General features: G+C 38.0%; 1 protein-coding gene across 1 annotated transcript; it reads right to left on the bottom strand.

Moving 5' to 3' along the window:
• Positions 1-472: 472 nt before the first annotated feature.
• DIO2 (iodothyronine deiodinase 2) lies at positions 473-9,280 on the bottom strand. Its single transcript, XM_045554692.1, is given in 3 exon segments — positions 473-495; positions 498-1,068; positions 9,044-9,280. Coding segments are annotated over 3 exon segments (816 nt in total). The 5' UTR covers positions 9,266-9,280.
• Between the last annotated feature and the right edge of the window lie 15,022 nt (positions 9,281-24,302).

Here is a 24,302-nt window from a genome sequence, read left to right as displayed (position 1 = left end):
AGGACTCATTATAAGTAAAGATTTGCGAATTTTCCAGTGGGGCTCTATCCATGCTGAATAAAGCCAAGGCAATACCCTTCATCTTAACATAGACAGTAGCTTGCCTAACATAGTAATTATTCAGGTAAGTCTTTTTCTTCTGGTCCCAAAGCATGCATCGGCTGTATAACTTCTTTCTCAAAGCAGAATGAACACATGCTGAGTCAGGGTTTCTTCCTCTCCATCTTAGGATCTTTTCGCTAGGGCTTTTCACTAAGAAGAGAAGTGACAGGGCTACTATTCAGTCCCATGCCATTTGAGTGGTGAAAGAAGTACTGAGATGTTAGAGGTTTACGTTCTTCTGACAGGTAAATTCCTGTCTTTCGGTAAGGCAATGGGACTCAGTTGAAATATGGATTCAGTTCTTAATTTCCTTTGCTTTACATAATTTTTTTTAAAAAAAAAAACAATAAGTTCTATTACAATCATACCTTTAACCAGCTAATCTAGATTTCATCTCTTGCTGAAATTCTTCTCCAGCCAACGCCGGACTTCTTGAAGGTTGTAGAAGAAGGGGCCCTTTCCTCCCAGATAAGCAATTTTCTGTCTCTGCACAATGCACACCCGTTCAAAGGCTACCCCGTAAGCTACATTGGCGTTGTTGTCCATGCGATCAGCCACAACGCGGCACTGGGGCGGCAAGGAGAAACGCTCCAGAAGCTGGTGGGCTGCTGCACACCGATCTTCCTGGTTTCGGTGCCTCTTCACCTCAAAAGACAAAGAGGAGTCCCCAGGCACCGCCCAGCCATCTGAAGGATGCGCCTCGTCGATGTAGACCAACAGGAAGTCAGCCACTGCTGAGAACTCTTCCACCAGTTTGCGGAAGGCTGGCAGCTGGCTCGTGAAAGGCGGTCAGGTGGCCGAGCCGAAGTTGACCACCAGTGGGCGCTCGGCGCTGGCAAAGTCAAGCAGGTGGCACTCAGCTCCGTCGGCGGTCTTCTCCGGGGCACCGTTTCCACTACTGTCACCGCCTTCGGGATTGGGGACATGCACCACACTGGAATTGGGGGCATCTTCACCCAATTTCACCTGATGGTTTAAAAAAAGAGGGAGAGAATATACCACATTAAACACATTGCCGCTTCAATTCACTTTAAAGAGAGAAAATTGGCTCTAATAGAATGTGGTATTTCCTTCAGAGCATGTGGTAAACATTTATCGATTTGACTAAAGAGGCATCATGGCAGGTAAAGAATGGCCCCAAAGAGAATGAAAGTCTCTTTTCATTCTGGATAGTCACTGAAGGTAATTATTTTCATCATTGAAGGGACTGCAGGTAACTCTTCATAATTAAGCTGAGGCTGCTATTCTTTACTATCCTTATTTTGCTGTCGATGCTTAGTGCATTATGTAACAAATGATTAATTGACTTCATTTTAAAAGTTAGAAGTGAATGGTCTATTTCAAGACAAATTATCAGGGTCTTGGGACATAGCGCCTCTTTCTGAATTCTAAAATACTCAGACAGGACCTTTATTTTCTTGCATGGTGCTGAATCCTTTCATCTCAACCAACGGCCAGTGAAACCAGTGGGCTCCATTCTTGGCCAGAGCTGGAAAACCTGGTGTCCACCATTTATAAAAAGGGTTATGTCCACTTAACGTCTTTAGTGCTTCAGCTTTCACAAGTGTAACATGCAGATAATGATGCCTGTCTTCCTCATACGGCTATTGGAGACTATAAATCGCTGTATGGGTGTGCATGTCATTGTAAGATGACACCCCACCATGTGACACAAAATGCCATCTTTCCTGGGCAATTCTGTATTTTTATATACATATTATATATTACATACAAAGACACACACATATAGTCCCGAGCAAAGATTTGAACTCTCCTTAGCATGATATCCTCCCTAGAGGTTTCTCCTGCTACTGCTTACACTGTGGTTCTTATGAACAGAATCTCACGATTTCCATTAAAAAACAGACAAAAAAATACAGTTATTCTGGAATTCTATCTTTAGGTAATTTCTCATTTTCCATGTGCTTTTGTTCATGTGTTTTCCTCTTTTTATCTAGGAAGTCACACGCACACACACAAAAAAGTACTTTTCTACCATACAAGTTATTAACTAAGCTCCTCAGAATTATAAAATATTCAGGCAGAAGATATGTAGACAAAAATCGTTCCATGTACCCCCCTTTGCACATGGTTTAAACAATTGAACACAGAATGAAGGAAAGTTTTCAGGCTTTGTGTCTGTAAATTGACAATAAAAAGCAGGCAATAATAGAAGAGCCAATTACTTCAGTTTGAATTAATACAATTGGATCTTCCCCTAGAATGGTTTAATCAAAGCCAATAACATTAGGGACAACTTACGACAGTACAATTGATTTTTATACACTATCTTAATATTACAAAACACTTCCAACTGGATCGACTTATTTCCCTCATATAAATATAGCCACATATAACACTGCTGTTAATTGAAGTCACTTAGAAGTGAATTGTTAAAGATGTAACCACCCAAACTGATATAAAACACTCAAGGGCTTTTATTCAGAAGCTTCTATCTAATGCTAATGCATAACTCATTTTAACTGTAGAACAAGAATTAAAGTTCTTTCTCTCCCTTCTCAAAAACCCTAGCAGGGTAGGTTTGAAACACATCCTATTCGTTTTCTAAAGGAAATCTTTCGGTAATAATCTTCCTTCTTAGAAAAAGAAGCTGTTGGTGTGATTTAAGTAAGCACATTTGTTTTCAGTCACCACCAGGGAGAAAGTTATTTTACTAATATTAATTTTCTTGGTTAATAAGCAAGTGGCACTAGATGGAGAAATTTAATAAGCCACCTTTAACTGGATTCTTTCATATGAACTACACTAGTCTTCGAGGTACTAAAATATACTTCAGATTTAAAGATGTATATGTTAAAGGTATCATAAGCCTTTTAATCTATGGGTTCTTTTTACATTTCTTTGTGGATCTAGGTGGCGGGTGGTATTCCCATCACCTTCTCAACACATCTTTCTCACTTAAAATATAATAGTAATGATTCTAGGAGGGCTGCTTTTAACAATATTTTGTGTACTGTTTTGTCAACATACTGTGATAAGCAGACCTCAATACATTCAGATGAGCTTGTTGCAGTGACTTCTTGTTATGTAAACAATCTGTACACAGGAGAAAAAAAAAATCTCTGAACTATAAAAAAAATCTCTGACTTGTAGTTTCTTGGTAGGTTAAAACATATGTCTGCATTTTGGAATCATTTCTGAGACCTATGAACAATTGTGTGGCCACGATAAATGGGCCTCTCACCCCCTGACTCTCATCCCAGCAGACTTGTTGATCCTTGCATTATTCCTGATCATTCAACTGAATAATCTAATCTGACGCTTAAGTCACAGGTGACTCTCTTGTTACCTGCAGTCAATTTTCTGGGAAAGTTAAAGCACCTTCTTCTTAGAGATGATGTATAGTTCAGCCACAGAATTCTTTTTAAAATACAGACTAGTTTTCCTTAGGAAATTTAGGATAAGTACAACCCTGTAATTCTAAAATTAAATATTAGGAAAGTTACCAAGCACATAATGCTCTTTGTGTGCTAGGGGAGGCAGGGTTAGCATTTTGTTAGGCTGTGAAGTATTTTCTTTATTTTGTTGAATGAATTATTGAATGAATGCTAGTTCTTATAGGTCAGTGAAGAATTTTATACTTAATAATAACCGTACCCTGCAATGAACATAACCATATCTGGGTGATAGATAAACTCACTGAGGCAGACACATTTAGAAATATGAATCCTGGAGCCCTCCTGTAGAATACTACCATAACCAACACTCACTGCTATTGGTCTTCCTTGATTGTCTCAGCTGGTCATTGCACAAAACAAATGTGGCCAATTCTTTTTATTTTATTGAGCAGCCATGGGACCCTACTGCAGACTAGAATGTCATAAACGGATATCCTTATTCATGAGGGTGACCAGGTAAGAGAAAATGCATAGATAAGATCAATACTATTAATAAAACTTAGAAGGAAAAGCACACACCCACCATCTATAAGTCCAAATGTGAGTAGACCAGCAGTCTGCTTTTATAAGCTTCACACACTAATCATAAAATTTGTCCATCTTTGCTAAAACCTGCTGGAGGACAATTTAGCTAAAATAAAGAAAAAAAACTTTTTTAGAAATGTCAGTTTCTTTAAACTAAAAATAAAAACCTTTAAAAAAGATATTACTGTTCATTCTCATCTCCCCATTTGGTCACCATAAAAATTAAATTTTTAATAGACCAGAGTTTCAAATGGAGACTTTCTTGGTTTGCTGGGTTATGTACCCCACTGAGACAGAATGGCAGAATCACTATTGTCTTCAGTGATGGAAGATTCTTTACTCTCCCCAGAAGCAAAGCATTCCTTGACACAGAGCCAAGATGATGAAGAAAATAAAGTTGGTCCCACAATAACATTTAGGCTGCAGGAAAGAAGCTCAACAAAAACAAGTTATCCCCTGGTACTTCCAAACCTTGTTTTAATTTCCCACAGTGGCACAGAAAGTCTCCTGGCCACAAGTTACCTATCATCTTAATTTCTCCTTCTTAGAGGGTTTGTGTTTGGTTTTTGTCCTTAATGAGACATATTTGCCAAAGAGGCATTCAAAAGGCATTTTTTACTCTTGCGGAAGAGTAATTAGGTCGGTACCTCTTTCCCTGCCAGCATTAGCCGCTCTAAAGAGAACCCTGCCCAGTATTTAATGCCCAAACACAAGAAGCATCATTTCCACTAATTGGTCTTGAAGTTCCGATGTTCCCAAAGGGTCCCTTTATTCTGCAAGGATCAGAAAGGACATTGGTAAAATGTAATATTGTCATCATTGACTTTTATCTCTCTCATCTGCACTATAACAGTTGTCCTTTCTTATGTTTTTGCAATCAGCATCAACACAACACCAATAAAGGAAGTAAATAAAGGATTTGCATTTTTACAACAGGGCACATCTCTGGGCCAAGTTCAAATGTTGCCATAGACCATTTATAAATATGAGCATGAATATAACTATATGGCATATATAAGAATTTGACTCCCTTGATGATGTTCAGTGCATGGGGAAAAGGATAACGCTGCTTTAGCGTGTAGACTGTGAAATGCAGGGCAAGGGGGAAAAAAGGACCATTCATCAAGTAGAAGCTGGAAATAGAGCATATACTACTAACCTTGTTTTTTGTTTGTTTTTTGTTTTTTCTTTTCTACAGCCTAAGAAAGGCTTCTGGGCAAAATATCATATAATTTCATGATAGAAGTAAAGTAAATGATAAAAATGAAGAGTGAGTGTTTGGTAGAAGAATTTTCACACATACTTCTTGCTATCCAAAGCCCTGAAAATGGCTTTATTAACTATCAGGAAGTTTCAAATTCTTTGACATAACGACCAAGCTACATCAATGTCCTTAGAAACGTGGCCAAACAATCATTAAGCAGAGATTTAACCATTTACATTCAAACTGGCCAAATAAATCAGAGTTGAAGAATAGGCTACCTACTCCTTCCTCTTGGCTCAATTCTCTTTTGGCTATTCTCTTTTTAATTTGTACCTTGAAAATGTAGCTCTAAGCTCTATCATTTCCCAATGTTTTATCCAAGTGATGGACAAGCTCTGGCTATGGCCTGCTTTGTTTTCTTTTGGGACTGTTTCTCTCTTAAAAGAGCCATTTTCCATTGTAAAAACTAGTGTCAAAGGCTTGAGGTGAATGAAGAGGAGGAGGAGAATGTTAAAGAGACCCTTTCAAAACCAAAATTATATGTTCAAATGAATATGTTTTCTGTGCCACTGCCATGTTAACCATGCAGAAGCTAAACTGCCTGTCAGCATCTATACTGTGTGTTTACTTTTACACTTCATTTAGGTAAGAGCCAGCCTCCCAGACAGGCCAGTTTGCTTATTGGTTGCATTTTTAGTCTTTGAGCACCAGCACAAGGATATACTGTTCAGATGCAATGACACTGACTAAAGAAACTTAAATAGCAAATATCTGTTCTTCATCTCAGAATCTCTCACCAGTTCCTATAGGCTTTCTTTTCAATCAAAATTGCTCACAGAACTCTCCTCCTACCAAACCCACCTTATCTTTAAAAGCTTCTCCATAAAGTTAATTTTGAATTCTTTTCAACATTTTAATGAGAAAGGGGTTTATTTTATTTTATTTTGTTCTTCTTTTTTTTTTATTTCCGTGTTGCATCTTGTGGGGGCAAAATCTAGAGATAATACTTCTTTCTCCCCATTCTCTAAATATTTTCCCAAGTATCTGACATTCAACAATAAGGAGAATTAAAAATAACAAATCACATGTCTAGTTGTATCACATGTGCACACACCCTCATCCTGGAAAACTTTGCTTTTGGAGGTGACAGCCTCAAAATAATGCAAGTCAGGATTATGAAATACTGTGATGCCATCTCAAAGAGAACCTTCTTTAGTGGCTCTAGAAACAGCTACACCCAAACACTGTGGTGCAGATGACAATAGCACTGAGAGAAGTGATTCAACCTGATTGAGAGGTTCTGAGTGACCCTCAGATGCCACCACAGAAAGCACCACCCTTGCCATATTTGAAGACAGAAAGAGATCATGATTCCGTTCGAGCTGTTTTTGCAATTTTCCATTCATTACACACCCAGTCCAGTCTTGTCTCTGGTTATATGGGTCCTGGCGTTGCTTCTGCACATGGTAGCTATTATATAAATCATGAAAAGCAAACATAATAATATCAGTCATGAACTTGGTCACTAATCAAATCAGTAGGCAGAGACAAAGACATACAGAAGAGGAAAACATAAACCATAAGCAAAAAGAAAAAACAAATCACTCATCCTTCCCAGTTTCTGGGAATATGAATAACAAAATATTGCAACACAATGGAATACTATACATTGGTGAAAAAATAAATAATAAAGTTTATTAAAGAGGCATTTGTTTGGTTTTTCATTTTATCTTCAATAAGCTGCTTAAGGGCAGAAACAACTTCACTTAATATTTGTGGGTAACACTACAGCCTCCATTGTTTTTGTGACAGATGACATTTTTTTCATCTTTTTAAGATGAGAAATGGCATTTATATAAGGTAGCTATGCATAAAAGTAAAATGCTCCCAAGAAGTGATTTTTTTCTTTTATAGGCAAAAGTCATTTGTCTTTCAAAAAAGTAAGAGTTCAATATATTGATATCGAACCATTGACATTTGCATGTTGTCTGCTCAACACACACAAAATACAGATATAGATGAGGGAACTTCCTAATTAATAATATGCCTGACATTCTTGTGTACTCCCCTACCCTCCTCTAAATTCCCTTCCCCCAAAACAAAACATAAAAGTTTCACATTCAATGTATATACTTGTGGAAATAAAATGATCATGTTAGTATCTCCTTGCCTACATCTCCCACTCACCCCTACATAGATAATATAAATGAGTTTCTACTGTTAGAACTTTGAGCATTTATTCATATTCTCATAAAGGAATTTCCATTTACTAATAAGAGCTCTTGCCATTCACATGTGTCTTCAGGACAATAAATGCAAACTTTCTGCAGGTTGCTCTCAATAACAAAGACATGTGTTGTAGTAAAACTTTCCTAGTTCACAATAGATGCTTTCCTCTAGCACATTTTATTTTCAGTGGAACAACCCTGCCCTGGATTCTTTGTGACCACAAGTTATCTCTTTTCTTTTCCTGGTGCATAGCTTTCTTTTCCCAGTGTTTATGTATGGAGGATTAATTCCCTTCCCCCTCCATAATGCTGAGTTTCTCATCTCTGGCTCTGAGGTGCTGCCTGTTTAAAGTATACCACTTCACTCAACACCTGGCTTCCATATCCCTCTCAAACTTCTTTCCCTGGCATCTTGGGCAAGGTGGTCCACTATTACCATGGAAAACCAAGATTGTCTGCTTTGATAGCAACTTTTGCCAAATGAGTTCATTCTCCTAAAGCCTGGGGGCCTTCAGGAGTCATATGGCCATAGTGGGTAGGGGCAAAATGACAAGGGACTGGGGCCAAAACATTCCTCTTTACCCTTAAGATCTTAGTTGAAAATGCTCTACAACATCTCCAAGGAGCAAAAAGGCTGGGACAACAGCATTTTTCACTTAGAAACTAAGATCGTCAACTCCGGTTTTGAGCAAGCAGCTTTGGTCCATAGTATCTGCAGGTAAGGGGGGCTGGTGCTCTAATGCTCAGAGCACATGTTTCAGATTTAATGAACCATAGACCCATCATCTCTTTCTAAGACCACTTATTTTATTTTATTTTTTTAACGTATTTTATTTTTGAGAAACAAAGTCAATGTGGTTTCCGTTACAAAGTCTGGATTTCTGATAGCCAGCTCTCAGATCCTTTTTTTAAAAAAGTTGATAACTCAGGCCTCAGTGCCTGAAAACTGCTTTGAAAGGGTTCACATCTGAACCAGCGTAACGGAGGCGGCGCGCACAGTTGCTCGCTTTTATTAACTCCTACCTGTACCCAAAACCAAGTGGCCAGGATGCCCAGTCACACTTGCTCTATTTTGTTAAGTCTTGTCAACTCTCTGAGAATTTTGAGCAGCATTTTCTCTTTTCTCGCTTTTCAGTGCCTACCCCTTGAACTGTCTTGCCTAGCACACCTCACATAGCCTCCCATCAAGCAAAACACCAAAATTCCAGCTTAAGGCAAGAGCAGAATACAGGCAGCCGTCTCCCCTCCCCCAGCATCTGCGGACTTTTCCCCAGAGTTATTCTACCGGCACAAATGCTCCTCCACTCCCAAACCCGCAGCAAGACATCAATCACCCTTATTAGAGAGATTTCTTTATTAGGGCACACAGAGTCATGACGGCTTATTATCTGTCACCTCCAGTTCTCACCTGTGCAACAGGTGTGGAAAGTAAATGCACAGGGTCATTTGAGCACAGCCACTAGGCAGCCCTCACCCCAGCGCGCTCCGATGGCCGCCTGTCCCCAGCACGGAGCCCCTGCCCCTGCAGACCTCAGCAGAGGCCCTCGCGCGCCCGCGCCGCTCACCTGTTTGTAGGCATCCAGGAGGAAGCTCTTCCAGACGCAGCGCAGTCCCTCTGAGGTCAGCATGCGCCGCCACTCTCCACGAGTGGACTTGGAGCGGCTCAACAGCAGCACCACGTGCTTGAGCAGAATGACCGAGTCATAGAGCGCCAGGAAGAGGCAGTTGGAGAAAAAAACTGGCAGAATTTGCAGTGTGATCAGCAAGTCTACGCTGAGGATGCCCATCTTCTCTGCCTCCTGAGTCAGTCCCCTTGTGCGCTCTGGTTCCCCTTCACCCTCTTATTTAAAAGGGGGTGGGGGAGGTAAGGGGGAAGGTTGGGGGGGTGGGGGGAGAAGGAGAAAAACTAAATTAAAAGGAAGCCCAAGTTGTCTCCTTTTTCAAAGAAGCAGAAATGGCAAGACCAAGTCCAGTCTCTCCAGCCCAGCAGTTGGAGTGTGCCCATCAATTCATTCAATTCGGAGCTGCTGCTTTTTTTTTTTTCAGGATTTTAAGATGTTTAAAAAAAAAAAAAAAAAAAGCTGGCGTACCCGTCCCTAATCCAGTTACCCCTGTCAGAGTCCGTTAAAGACAGGCAGTTCTACTTTCATTTCCAAGCACCTATGAGACTGTGGCCGAGATTGCAAGATTTTTCTTTAGCTTTTCATTGTCTCTATGTTCTTTAAACGTAGCCTGTTTCTTTCTTGAATTGCCAGAGTTTTTAAAATGTGCTTTAAGGGTAGTTTTTTTTTTTTTTTCTTTCTTTACTCCGTTTTACACACACTTTCTGCGCTGTTTCTCCCAGTCTCACTCTCTCCCTCCTCCAGGAGCGACTGACTCCTCTTTTTCCTGACTACCTCTGGCTTTTCCTTCTTGCTATCTGTCTGTGGTGCAAAGTGCCTCTCTCTGCAGCCAGTGAGTCTCCCTGAAGCCTTTTATACGTTCCCTGGCTAATTGCTGCAATAGAGAAATGAAAGCCTAATCTTGGTAAAGATCTTGACGTCATTGAGAAAGAGGGCTTTACTTTGGCCAGGACTGCAGTGAATAGAAAAGCAAAACTCAACAACTTTTTTTTTTTTTTAGAAGGGGTTGGGGAGAGACAGTGGAATTTTGCTTTGTGATTTAAAGAGAGAGAGGGAGAGAGAGAGAGAAATTAATACCTTTGACAGCTTTCAGGAAATGCTTCCAAACTTTGGGAAAAGTAATTTAATATATGTAGATTGATGTGGTAACACTCTCACTTGTGATCATCTTTATCATTAATTTATGAGGGGTTTGAGAAAGAAAGGATCCTGGAAGCCAGGTAGAAAACAGGAAGAGTAATTACAGGTGGTTGTTGCTGTACTTGTTGGAAGATGTGAATGTTTATACGTGATCTTTATACCATGACTCTATCTCTTCATCAGATTTGTAACCTATGTCCTTTAAATATTTTTGAGTCATGCTCTTATATAAGAAAATGCAAAGTGAGCTGTGAGGTGGAAAACTTTTAAACTGAGTGCCATCACAATATTTCTCTAAAGCTTCTTGCAGAAATTTAATACAAGTTTTCAGTTTTACTCAAGCTTCCAATGCAAAAAAAAAAAAAAAATTCCTCAGACATGGTGACTAAATCTTCTTTTAGCTTCTAGATAAAATTAAAACTTTCCATTTAATGGCATTAAGATGCCATAAAGCTGAGAAATTAATTATTTATAAGAGAGCTCTTCAAATTCAATATTTCCCATGCTTCTGTTAGCATACCCCTAAGACATCTGACACTTTAGAAAATGTTCCTTTTTGTTTGAGGAAAAAAAAAAACCCTAAATTTAAAGGTGATCAGGAGCAAACTTTGAAACGATTCAAGTTGCCACAGTCACCATTGCTCAATGGCTGGCCTCTTCCCTTAGTCTTTAGGATAGGTATCTAGACAATGCTTCGGCAGAATGCCATGACCCCCACCTTACTCTAGCTTTCCTTCCTCTCTTACCTAACAGATCACCTCCAGGAATTGTGTTTTCTTGGAAGAGGGAGTGGCAAGTGCAGACACTGGGGTGGGGTGTAAACTTTTAATTGAAAATTAATTAGCTGAGTTTTCTGGGTACACAGAACTCTCATTAAGCATAAGCTAAGCAGTGGGTGCAAGCCTCAGTATATTGCTGTATTTTGTCCATGTGGCTAAAACCTGCATGATCACAGAAATAATTTGAAAGCCTAGAGCAGGGGTCATTAATTGGTGGGCCCAGGGGCTAAATTCTGCATGTGAATGCTTTTATTTTGTTGGCAGGGGGGCTTTTTTGCCTTGGAAAAAAAAAAAAACAGTAATCAAAGGAGAATGCCTTTAGGTTCTGTAAGACCAGGGATTCTTATCCACTTTGTTTATTACTCTATCCCCAGTTCTTAGAGCCATGCTTGGCACACAGTAAGCTCAATGAGGATGTTCTGAATGAATGAATGGACAGAGCACATAGAGGGCCGCTGCACTGCTCCACGCTAGGGGGCACCATTCACATACAATACAATGCGAACAGAATGGGGGGTGCCATGGAATTGTAAAGTGTGGTGGCCTTGTGCATTGCCCTCCCCAATGACACAGCCCTCAGCACTCTCTACAACCTAATTCCTTCATTTTTATCATCAGTTTGGCCCATGATGAGTTTTGAATTTGTATCCCATGGACTAAATATTTGGTGAAGATTCAGAGCTTAGAAAAATGATTATAAACCACATAGAAAAAAAATCATATTTTCCCTATGACTAGCATTCATTGCTAGCAAAATAGTATTATTCATATATATATATATTATATAATGTAAATTTACTCCATTCACCTCATACTTGTCCATGTCCTTATGGGAGGAAAGAATGGCCAAAGAGAGGGAGGTGACAACATAGTATTTTAACTAGTGTAGATGGGAAAGCTACAGTACCAGACAAAGTCTCCGCCAACAATGACAGAAGAAGGTGTGGACTCAGGAAATGACGCTTCCACTCACTGCCCAAGCCTTAAAATCTCACCCCTTCTCAGACATTCATTTCGCCCTGTTTCAATTAAACCAGAACTCCTCCGAGGCGGAGACTTTGGCAGCTATAAACCAATTCTCTCTTGCTTGCCGTTTGCTCTCAAGCAGGGAGGTATGTTTGGAAATGACAAGCTAAGGAGAGGGATTGGTAGAACATCAGAAAATGCTTTCTTTTTAAATGCAAAGTTCAAAGCACATCCAGACTATAAATGCTTATAAATCAGAATTAAGACTGTTGGCGGCCTTTTGTTTGTTTTTCCTTTTTTTTTTTTTTTAGGTCAGAAGCCTTTGAAGAGAATTTAAAAAAAAATAAGATTACAAATAGGCACATAGCCAATCTAGTTATGTCATTTCTCGGATTTCTTCTATCATTTTTCTAAATGAATGAATAAATGAATCACAAAACTGAAAACCATTCCTCCAGCAGATAGACTGTCTGTGTGTCCATCCTAGAAATTACATTTCTCCAAAACTATTTTCTCTTTTAAGGTATGATTCACAGTTGCTTATTCTAATTATTAATAATATGAGTATTATTATATATTAAAACACATTGATCTTCAATTAATTTATACTCATTAAGTAACAAAATAACCATAAGGTGACAGAGCATGATTTTCCCCAACATATAGACAAGAAGAAGTAGATCACCAAGGTTGTAGAGTCAGAGCTAGTATTGGGATATTTTCCCTGACTCTAAATTTCACTTTTTTCCTTAATAACTATTTTATGAGTCTTGGTCATTACTCTAAGAATCAAACCCTTGCCAAAAGTGGTTTATTTGTAATTTTGTCTTCTAAATTGCAAAGGATATCTGGGATTTCACATCTGTTTAATATTGCCCCAACTCAAGCTCCTGGTTTAGATTTCATATGATCTTTTAAAAGGTTTGGACAACTTCTAGGTCATGGAAGTTTTCTCAGCAGTCACCAATGTAATGAGTTAAATGCAAACCAACGTGTGGCATGTTGGTTGAAATTCCCCATACAATGCTGCAAACAGGTTTTAAATTCCAAAGAGAGGCAGCCTAGGCAAAATGCTTTGGGTTTTTTAATAGGTACAGAACCACTGTAAAATTGTTGAATTTTTTTTCCCCTCTTTCCATAGTAAGAGAACATCATGTCCTATCGTTGCCTCTTTCTGGTTTGAAAAATGACAAGCATATGAGTGACAAGGCTTCCTTTAGTTCACTTCTTGACTCTTAACTTGAGATTGAGAAAACAAAGTTGGATAACCTGATAGCAGACTTGAAAATCTGAAGCATGGCTGCTCCCACTACTATTTCCTTATTCGTATCCAAAAGAGCAAAAGAGCATCCAGATCATTCTGTGAACTTAACAGTTCATACCGTGGTCTTTCAGGCTATCCTTGTTTTCGCAGAATTTTAACTGTTCTAATTTAAGTGATTTGTCAGATGCATAATAGAAAAAGGGTTTCATTTTTATTGCATTAAAAATGTGTCAAATAAATACCATTATAAACCCAAAAATGTCTGGAAAGGAAAGGTGTGCTGATTTGGGATTTGGGAATATAGGTACCATACATAATCCCCCCAAAGGAGTGCAGCTTTTATCAGCGAAGGGAATCACAAACTGTGCAACCTTCTGCTGCCACTCCTGCTTGTGCTGGAGAGGGAGTTACGATGAAGGGTTTATACCACAGCTACTGAATCACTCAAAATTCCCTGTGGGCCCATTCATTCGACAAACTGCAGCCGTGCTCTCTGCCTTGTGATGAAAGGGGAAGCTCAGTGGATAAAATACACAATCCCAGGGTAAACCCCGACACACCTTAAGCAAAACAACTTCAGGCCGGGCAGGGAAGGCGGGCGCTGTGGGAGGTGTGCGCTTTCTATCCCAGCGGGCCCTCCCTGGGTCCCCTGCAGGCACTGGCAGACAGGATCTGAGGTGTGAATGCAATCTTCCCTCAGGAACTGTGGCTGCTCTTTTTTTCCCCCCAGGCCACCTACTGGTAAGACGGAAAGAAGGGGAAAAGAAGGAAAGGAAAAGCCAACGTGAAGAGGAAAAGGGAGATAAGATGGTGGCAAGGAGAAAAAGGAAGGGGAGAAAAAAAAGAAGATTCCGTGAATTGCCTGTGGAGGCTGCCATCCAGAGGGCCAATGAATGCCAGTTGTGACAATGCTTTTTGTGAGGAAGACAGCTGTCCAGAAACTGGATGAACGCCACACCCTCATTTCACAGACGCCACAAAACAGCTGTTCGGGTTGCAGCCTGCATTTGCTATTGGCCTGGCCTCCATCTGCTTTGATAGCCAGTCCCCACCCGCAGCTGCCCAGCCTCTCAGGGGGCTGTGAGGCTCTCTGAGTGTTAGTTTTGAGAGTAGTTTATTAACCTCTAGAGACACCCAACATTGAGGACAGTGGGGAGAGAGGGGCAGCAGGGGAACAGAGGAAAAGAAGACTCTGTAAAATTATGCATGGTAGATTCCCTCAGGACAAAAAAAAAAAAAAAACCCTCAGAAGGAGGAAACTGAACTCACCCTTTCTTTTCTAAAAATATGAATCAATCTCACCCTTCTCCTTAAATCCTTGACCCAATGCAATAGACCAAAAGAAACAAAGGAAAATGGTCAAAAATAGTCATCATCTTTGGAAGAACTTTGCCTTTACTTTCATTCCACAGCTCATAGGAAACCACCGGATGACATTAAGTTTTAAAATAAAATAGGTCATTCTTTTTAAATGGCTTTACAGCAGCTTTTGAAAAAAAATCACATATATGCCACCTCACTCAGAAGCTCAGTACACGAACACAGCATATGACAAAATATATTAAAATGCATGCTGGCTCATGCCATTTCAGAGGTAATGGCGTAGTTTGTTCCTACTGAGAGCAAAGGATGCCACTCCTCTTCTCTCAAGAATCAGTAGACACGAATGCCCAGAGGAAGTAAAGGAGATATTCTATTCCAACCTCAGTGGAAATGGTGAGGCTAATAGAATTAACTGTAGCATGAAAAATTCATGTCTGATATGAGGATAAAATACCTGCAATGAGGATGATTGTACAATGAGGTATGTTACCAAGGGAGATTATGAAAATGTTATCAGAGACTGGTTCTCAGGGTAGGGAGGAAGGCTAATAAGATAATCTCTCAAAACCTTTTTAAACCTGTGGCGCAATTAAGATAATGGCTGAGAATAAGTTACTATATAACACACACACATCAAACCAGGCAACTGGGCGACAGGCAGAATACTGTGTTCATAAATTATTGTTTTTGTTTCCATTTCAATTTTGAAGACTAATTTTTTTGTCAGATTAAGTGAGTCCTTATGCTTTTCTAAGAGGTGGCAGACAGCAAAGCATTAGTGTGTCTTCCAAGGACAAAATATATAAGGCATGAAATTTCAGTCTATTTTTACATCCAGTCTCATTTATTAGATGGACACTAGGAGTCTTTTATCAAGATGCAACCACTTAGCCGAATGATTATTTTCAAAATAGATGTATAAACAAATTCCTGAATACTCATGCTCTGCTTTCTCAGGGGAATTTTCTATCATGTTTTAAAGACTCTAAATCTGCCTTCCCAAAATAAAACCAATACACTGTATGACTTTTTGCATCAGTAATGAGCTAAATGATACACAAATCTAAGACCTCAAACTCCTCAGAGCAAATATCTCTACTGCTTCCAGATAAATGTTCAATAATACCAACCCACTCAGCAATTTGATATTCACCTTTTATCAAGAGATGTCACGTTCTGTCAGACTTCAATTGTAAGTCACAAAATCTATTTCTATGGCCACATAGGCCCATATGACCGGAAACAAATCTCTGACTTTATTTTTCTTCCTGTAAAATGGAGCTAAAAATGTTTTCTCATATTTATCCCATGTTGATGAGTAATACATTCAGGTTTATAAGTAACTTAGCCTTGTTCTAAAAATACTCAATATAAAAAGCTATCTTGACTGAAAAGTTTATTTAGACCTACCTAAGTCAACAAATTCTTTCTAATAAAACTTTCTTTGTCCAAAAATAAAAAATAAAAAAAGAAAAACCAAAAAACAAAACAAAGCAAGTTCCTGGTAGGCAGGCCAGAAATGACTTTTATTATGAATTACCAACCTGTTCTACCTAACTTGATGGAAACTTTGGATGTAGCAGAAAATAGGAAAGATTACCTGGAATTGGGAATATTAGGGATGAGTTCTTTGCCTAAAGAATAATAATAATCCACCTGAATGTTTGTTCAAACTCAACCCTGAACTGAATCTGATTGGCAGCCTGCTGGAAAGGCATGTTTCTTGCCTTGAAATTACTCACCACCTAACAGTCCCTCCATCTTCCACAATTCTAGGGAGAATAAAAAGAAAAGCTGCCCAAATATCCCCGACCCTAAAAAACAATTGTTCTTCTAAAAAAGGAGTAGAAAAACTTTAAAAAACAAAGGAGGAAAACCACTGATGTTTTAATGGATAATGACAAATTAAAGCCTCAAAAAAATTCAATGCCTGCCAGTACTTTTGGTATTAATTTGCATCCTCTTTAAGAGATAGTTTAAATCATCCTACACAGAAATGTTTTCCTACTATCCTGGGACCTCAAAACTATGGATCTCAAAAGAGTTACAAAGATTGTCTTCTTATGTGAAAGAACAATTCTTCTAGAAGTAGTTAGCAGGAACTGGGGATGGGTGGGTGGGAAGGGAAGTGGCAAAGCAAAAATATGGAAGGTAGAGCTGGATTTAGAAGACTGGGTGTAACACGGATTTTTGAGGGCAGTGCAATAATAAATAGCATTTGATTGCCTCAATCACAATAGATTCTAAATATTAGAAAAGTAGAGAAATGACTCAAAGCAACAGAGATATTTGCTCTGAGGAGTTGGCGGTCTTAGATTTGTGTATCATTTAGCTCATTACTGATGCAAAAAATCATGAAGTGTATTGGTTTCACTTTGGGAAGGCAGATTTAGAGTCTTTAAGAATGCAGAGGTTAGTTCAATGAAAGGATATGAAATTGGAAGTCAGTAGGCAAAATATTTTTCTTTTCTATATGTAGCCCCAGTGAAAGGATATGGGATATGTGACAAAAGGAATAGGAAAAGCCAGAAGACATCTGCTTACGTTATAAAATCAGCTCAAAAGCACGCAAAGCATCAGCCACTGTAGGTCATTTATTCAGTTAGCCATCCACTTACAACAAACATTTGTTGAAACCTACAAAGAGCTAGTCATTGTGTTGGGTGTTGAAATAATCCCTGGTCTCAAAACAAACAAACAAACAAAAAAATGTAGAGTCCAGGAGGGGAGACAGACATAAAAACTCAGAGAGGCAACACGCAGTTACAGGTGCTATAATAGAATTGCAGTGCACAATAAGGCGTAAAGAAAGAATTTGCAAATTTTGTATGGGGTAAGAGTTAAGAAAGGGTTAATGAAGAAAATACACAGGCCCAACCAAATATAGTACTGCAAAGTCAAATTCATTAATGTGGCATTTGATAATGGGACAAGGTTAAAGCAAAGGTTTTGTATACATCTGTGTTTATAATATTTTATCAGAAATCTCCATAGAGAAACTTACATCGTATTTTTTGACCTTAAAATATGTTGTTTATGAATGGATAACCTTCTCTCAATAAAGTTGTTACAGATAAACAAAATGACAGATGTTTGTTTAAAGTTTTGTTTTTGACAGACTCTATGAGTAACAGCAAGGAACAGAGACCTGGGTACCTTTCTTTCCTATTCAATTGACAGAAAATTAGAAGACACGAGTTCAATCAGTAACAGCATCTGAATGTTATGGATATTGCATGGAAACTAGGAAGCAGTTCTTGGCGATGTTGCTTGCTTCTAGTTAAAGACTACATCAGCAGTAAGGATAGCAGCAGATCAAGTTCTAGTTCTCCACAAGCATACTTGTATAATTTTGAGCCATTCCTTTGATTTTGGGGTTGTCTAGGTACCTCACCAAGGCATGTTTATAAACCACATTGAGATTCAAAATTAGTGACTAGATAATGTTGTAGTCTTTGGAACATTTACACAGCCATGGGGAAAAAAGATGGGCCTACTAACTCAGAATGACTTTAATTCAAATTTCCATTCTTCCAGTTCTCCTCAGTCTATACCTCAGGGTGTCTATCCCTCTTGCTTCTTTTTGTGATACTTATTACCATTGTCCTCTGATGACAAATGACCTTGACAAATGCATAGGAAGCTGGATTAGAGATGCTGAGGACGTTTATTTGTTGGGGAACTGTATGGACCATCTTAAGAAAGATGTAGAAATCAAGATTTTATGACAATAGAAAACATTTATAAAATACAGATCCTGTAGTATATGCACACAATGAACATTCTTATTTCTATATTTAGAATATAAATTCCTGCTGGGAAACAGTTAAATCCTGAGACTTAAGAAAACTTTTTATTATGGGAAAATTCAAACATGTGCAAAAGCAGTGGGAAGTATATAGAGAACCACTCAGCTTCAACAAATATTAGCTCATAACCAATCTTGTGTCATCACTACTAACTCCACACGCTTCCCCACTTCCCATGTAATTTTACAGGAAGTTCCAGTGAAGTTTTTGATTTTCCCAAATATCTATAATTTTTTGGTCTACAGAAAGCATCATATAAATTAGCTCACTAATTGATTTATTCCCTTATAGCTACCTTTTTGCTCACTCTCTGGCAATCATTTATCAAGCTGCTAAGAAATAAATAGAAAATAGAAATTCCTCTCCATCATTTCTGAGCTAGAGACCAGTCTCTCATCTGAGTACTTTCATGCTACAGTGATAGGTGTTTTTCAAAAAGGCACAGACAGATAATAAAACTGTAACATTTTTCATAAATTATTGAACCACAGTCATTTTCTTTTTTCCCCCATTCATTTTTAATGGTATGCAATACACATGCTGACTCAGAGTAAGATTGCTTTTTAAATTATGAGGTGGTCTCAGTTTACTCATTTACATCCTCCCTGAAGGTATGAAATGAAACTGCCAACTAAGTCAGAAGATTCCAACAGTTCTGATAAAACAGAAGCAGATGATAAGAATCCACAGAGGTTATCAATATCAAGCTACTGTGTTTCTTAATGTGAAATTTCTCATAGTGAAACTTTATTGATATAAGAAAACCATGCAATTTACCATAAAACAAATACCCTATCAATATAAAACTTAACTTCTTAATGAAACCCATAATAATAGGCTGCCGTGCCTTATTCTCCAAAGTCAATTACTTCCTTGAGTCGTTGAACTTTTCCCACAGGTAATAATCTCTTCTATTAGAGATCTGGCATAATCTTTGCTACTTACTATTCCAGAAAAACCTACCCCAAAGAGTGATGAATGAATGTTTTTGGAGGTTTTTGTGGAAAATATTATGCCCTGCCCCATGTTATGAATCATTAAGGGAGAGGTGGAGGCTGGGAGGGGAGAAATGTGTGCATGTGATTCTCTGCCTTTTCTCCAACAGAAGGTATAAAATTTTACCTGATGCTATAGTAGGATAGCACGCTTGCATATGCATATACAATAAATTTTTTAGGTGTGCTTTGCTATATTGAAAAAATTCAAATAATAAATCTCAATACATGAAAATGACTTTCTTTCCATACAATATATAAAAATGCCAGGGCAATCTGCTTTCTATGATCAGACACCAAAGAACTAAACATTGAGTGATATCCAACTTTATGAGACACATAAAAATGAAATAAAAATGAGTAAGAAAATAAGCATTTAAAGGGATAAACACTGTCAAACAGGAATGATTACAAAGTTTGTAACAATCTGCATTTTTCATTGTTTTCTGTTTACCTAGCTTTCCCCACTGTGAATTTCTGTTGCTCATTTTCTTTCTTTTAATAATGTATGTTCCCATAATCATTGACATTAAAGTAAAGGAGGTGAAACAAGACTCAGTTTATATTTACTGGAAGAAATATAAGTAAGTGGAAAATGCAAAAAAATATATACTATATTCTTGAATGTTTCATCTAGCTACTTGCATTTAATAGCTCTGAAAAATTGAGCTCCTTTCACAGGGGTACGGTTTACCTTGTACCATATGAAACCACCACATTCAACCTTTTCTACCTACAAAAACAGCAATTTCATAAGCTTTAACTATTTGTTATCTCAAATTGCAAAAGGTCTACAGATTGCCACTCCACTTGAGCTATCTATGGTTATTTCTTGATAAAACGCAGAGAGAGAAATGAAAGTATACCCTTGACATTGTTATTTAAAATTTTATTTCCAAAAATTGTATCATATCAGTGATGAAAAATCAGTTAACATGATTTTTAGTCTGGCCTGTCAATGACTGTGTAATAACAATAGGCCTGACATAGCCCCTGGAAGAAATTACATACCCCGCCAATTAGTGCGTATGACAGGCACAATAGTGCCTTCGAATGGACTATATCATTTTGTTAGACTATAGAATGTCAATATCCATAAAACCCCATAAAAACCTGGGCTGGAAAAGCTTTTGTAGGCAATATTTTGTTTTGTTATTAACAAATAAGATGTGCTTATACTATAGCAATGGGGGGGCGGAAGGGCAATTTAAAGTTTTAGAGATAAAAAAGTGACTTGAAATTGAGACTGACTCAACTAGAGTTATATTAGGTGTGGCACTCAATTCAGCAGAAAAGGAATTTTACTATAATCTAAAAGTTTGATAGTTTACTTATATCTATAAAAAGTTAAAAAGGTGAATCAAAATTTTTAGAGTTCTCATTTCTTCTCTGAGTGAATAGCATATCTTTGCTACTCCTAAGGCTATTGTTGTTAAAGGAATCTTTTGTGAGATTTGGTTTCTGAGCTGCCTGTTTAATTTGAGGGTTAGCTTAGTCTGTCCCTGTTATAGACAAAATTAAATAAACCTCACAAAGCATATTAAACGAATTCTTCAGACACCAAGGCACTACTTTAACTACTTCTGTGATCCACTTTAATTACATTTATCAAAACAAAATAAAGTAATAATAAAGAAATATGGATTATATCACAGGCAACCAAGCAAGCACTCCATTACCTTCTCACATAATCCTCCTTTTATAATAATGATCATATTAACATGGACAGCACCAACAAGTAATGATTGCTGACACTTATTGAGAACTTATTATATACCAATCACTTTCCTAAATGTTTTAATAGTATTGAGTCACTTAATCTTCATAACAATCTTATGTCCTAAATACCATTATTAGGTTCATTTTGTAAAAGATAAAACCAAGACTTAGGAAAGGGTGAATCATATTGCCTAAGGTGAATCGCAGGATTCTAATGCTGAAAATACCCATGAAGTAATCAAATGGTTTATCCCTCAATTTGTATAGTAGGCTCAAAAATTCTACCCCCTCCCTGCAAAAGATACTGAGTCCTAATTCCTGGAACCCATAAATGTTACCTTATTTAGAAATAGGGTCTTTGCAGATGTGATCATGTTAAAGACCTTGAGATGGGGAAATTATCCTAGATCATCTGGAGGTCCCTAAATGACATCTCATGAGTACTTATAAAATGGAGACAGAGGTATATTTCTCTCTCTCTCTCTCTCTCTCTCACACACACACACACACACACACACACACACACGCACACACACATGAGACAGCATGAGAAGATGGAGCAGAATGAGACTTGAAATGCTAGTTTTGAAGACTGAGGTGATAAGGTGATGTGGTCACAAGCCAAGGAATACCAACAGCCACCAGAAGCTGAAAAAGGCCAGGGACACATTATACCCTAGAGCCTCTGGAGGGAGCATGACCCTACAGACACCTTGATTTTGGCCCAGTGATACTGAGTTCAGACTCTGGCCCCCAAGAACTGGGAAAGAATAAATTTTTATTGTTTCAAACCAACAAGATGGTGGGAATCTGTCACAGCAACCACAGGAAACTGATGTGGGCTGCAATTAGGAGAATATTTAAACAGTTGGACATGAGATAAATGTTCCAATTTTGTAAAAACTCTAATAAAGAGAGTTTAGATTTTTCCCTTAGTAATGCACTACAGCATTTGACCATTATACTCTCAGGAAATATCCCTTCTAATTAATAAATCATCCATTTCCTTTTTCCCTGCCTTCTTCAGAAACAGATATCAGCTTTATTTTTTTGTCCCTTTTGATAGGTCTCCATATTCTAAGTGATTGCATAACACAGTTTCATTTCATAGGCAGAATGATGTTCATTCATTTAATCTATTAGAGGGCCAATTTCTGGTGTTACTATCATCTTTCTAATTTCCTCTAATATCCTATTATAGTTGTGAAATTCAGAAATGGTCCCAGAATTCAAATAAGCTAGATTTTTTTTTTTAAAGATCTAAGGATAATATAAGGGAGAGACTAAGATACATACTGAATGAGGTGGGTGTGGTTATGTAATTTTTGAAATATTGGATATTTAAATTAAAAACACTTAGATTATTCAGACAAAATTTTGCTAACACTAGCAGTCATTACATATTCCAGATGCATTCCTAGCAAGCCCATGAAGTTGCTTTTAGTCATCCAAACTGACTATCAAGAAATTGTTAAATAATACCATCTATGACTTCTATATTTAGAATTTAACCTATACGGTTATATAACATATTGGAATAACAAATATTTCCTAACTGAGCATAAGCAAGACTTTTGCATAACAACAAATAAGGGGACACCATGACCTCTAGTCTATTTATGACAATTATAAAATGACAGATACACTCACTTGCTCTGACCTCTGGCAGATTTTACACCAACCTGACTGATTACTCTGAAACAGCAACTAGATTACTCCATCACAGGAGGCCAACAGAGGTGATGATGTCCACCCCAACCCATTTCTCTAAGTGAATGTAAAAATAGAGTTCAGCAATCAGAACGTGTTTTACTCAAGTCAGTTGATGTAGCCATAATTAACAGTGACACAAGAGATCTGGGAGCCCATCATAGAAAGCCTGTATTTTCAATTGCCTGTAAAACTTTTCAACACATCCTCATCAAAAAGATTTCACTCTTTCTACTTTGTGTGTACTATTTTAGGCCAGGGTTTCTCAAACTAAGCACTGTTGATATTTTGGGCTGGATAATTCTTTGCTGGGGGAGGCTACCCTGTACACTACAGAATGTCCAGGACTGTCCCTGGTCTATATTCACTAGATGCCAGGAGCACCACCCCACCCAACACCCAGACACAACAATCAAAACTATCTCCAAGAGTGTCAAATGTCCCCTGGGGAACAAAATTACCCCCAGTGGAAAACCACCGTTTTAGAGCACTCACTAATACTAAGTAGTACAACAAATTAGCTGAAATGGGATAAGCTAAGACTAAAAAAAAAGCATAGAACCAAGGTCTCTTTTACATTGGTCTTGCTTTAAAGAAAATAATCAAGTCATCAGGTATGCTAACAAGGACCCCTGTTAACAGATAGACTTTGTTTTTGAGAGTAATTGAGAGTTTGTTTTTGAGAATAATTGAGAGTTTATTTTTGATCAATGCATTTTGAAACTGATCTCTAGGCCAGAGGACAGCTTGTTCACGTTCCTTATCTCTTCAACAGCTCTCACCTCAGGTTTCTGGAAATGAGAATTTTAAAGGCAATCCTTGATTTACATGGATTACCCTGATACTCAGGGCAGCTGTGCACACATGGCAGTTCTATTCATATATGTATCTGGAGCGACGTTCCTGCATTAGACATGAGCAGTTTCACTAATTTAAGTGGCCAATAAGCACACTTTTAATTCCCTACATGATTCAGCAGTGGAGGTAAAGAGAAAAGGACTTAGGAAAAGGCCAGCTGAGATACTATTGCCCTGCTTTTACCCCCAAAAGAGATCTCTACTCTTTCTACAGCAGATAAAACTAAGTGATATTTGTCCCAGGGTTCCCAGTTGTGATAAGATATCATGACCTTTCATAGAAACAGAAACTTGTGAAACAGATTTTCACCCTTTTGTTTTCAAAATAATGTAAAAACTATGTAAGCACACATTAAAAAAAAATCTATCAATAGAATGGCATTTTGCTGGAACTCAACAAAATTTCTACTTATACTGTGGTTTCTCTTCAAATCATGTAAATATTTGATATTTTTAATAATCCCAGGGGCTACAAGATATTCTCTAGATGTCTATTCTATTTATTTTAGGGTCAAAAAATTACAACCCTGATTTCAGATCTAAATGATCCTCACAACCCTAACGATAGCCTGTTACAGCCTTCCTCCAGTTACCAAGTGAGGGCAAAGCTTAATGGCTGGCTTGCCTTTCTGATACACTC

The sequence above is a fragment of the Lemur catta genome, chromosome 1 (assembly GCF_020740605.2).
Source record: "Lemur catta isolate mLemCat1 chromosome 1, mLemCat1.pri, whole genome shotgun sequence".
Lineage (NCBI taxonomy): Eukaryota > Metazoa > Chordata > Mammalia > Primates > Lemuridae > Lemur > Lemur catta.
This window is presented reverse-complemented; position numbering and strand designations above follow the sequence as displayed.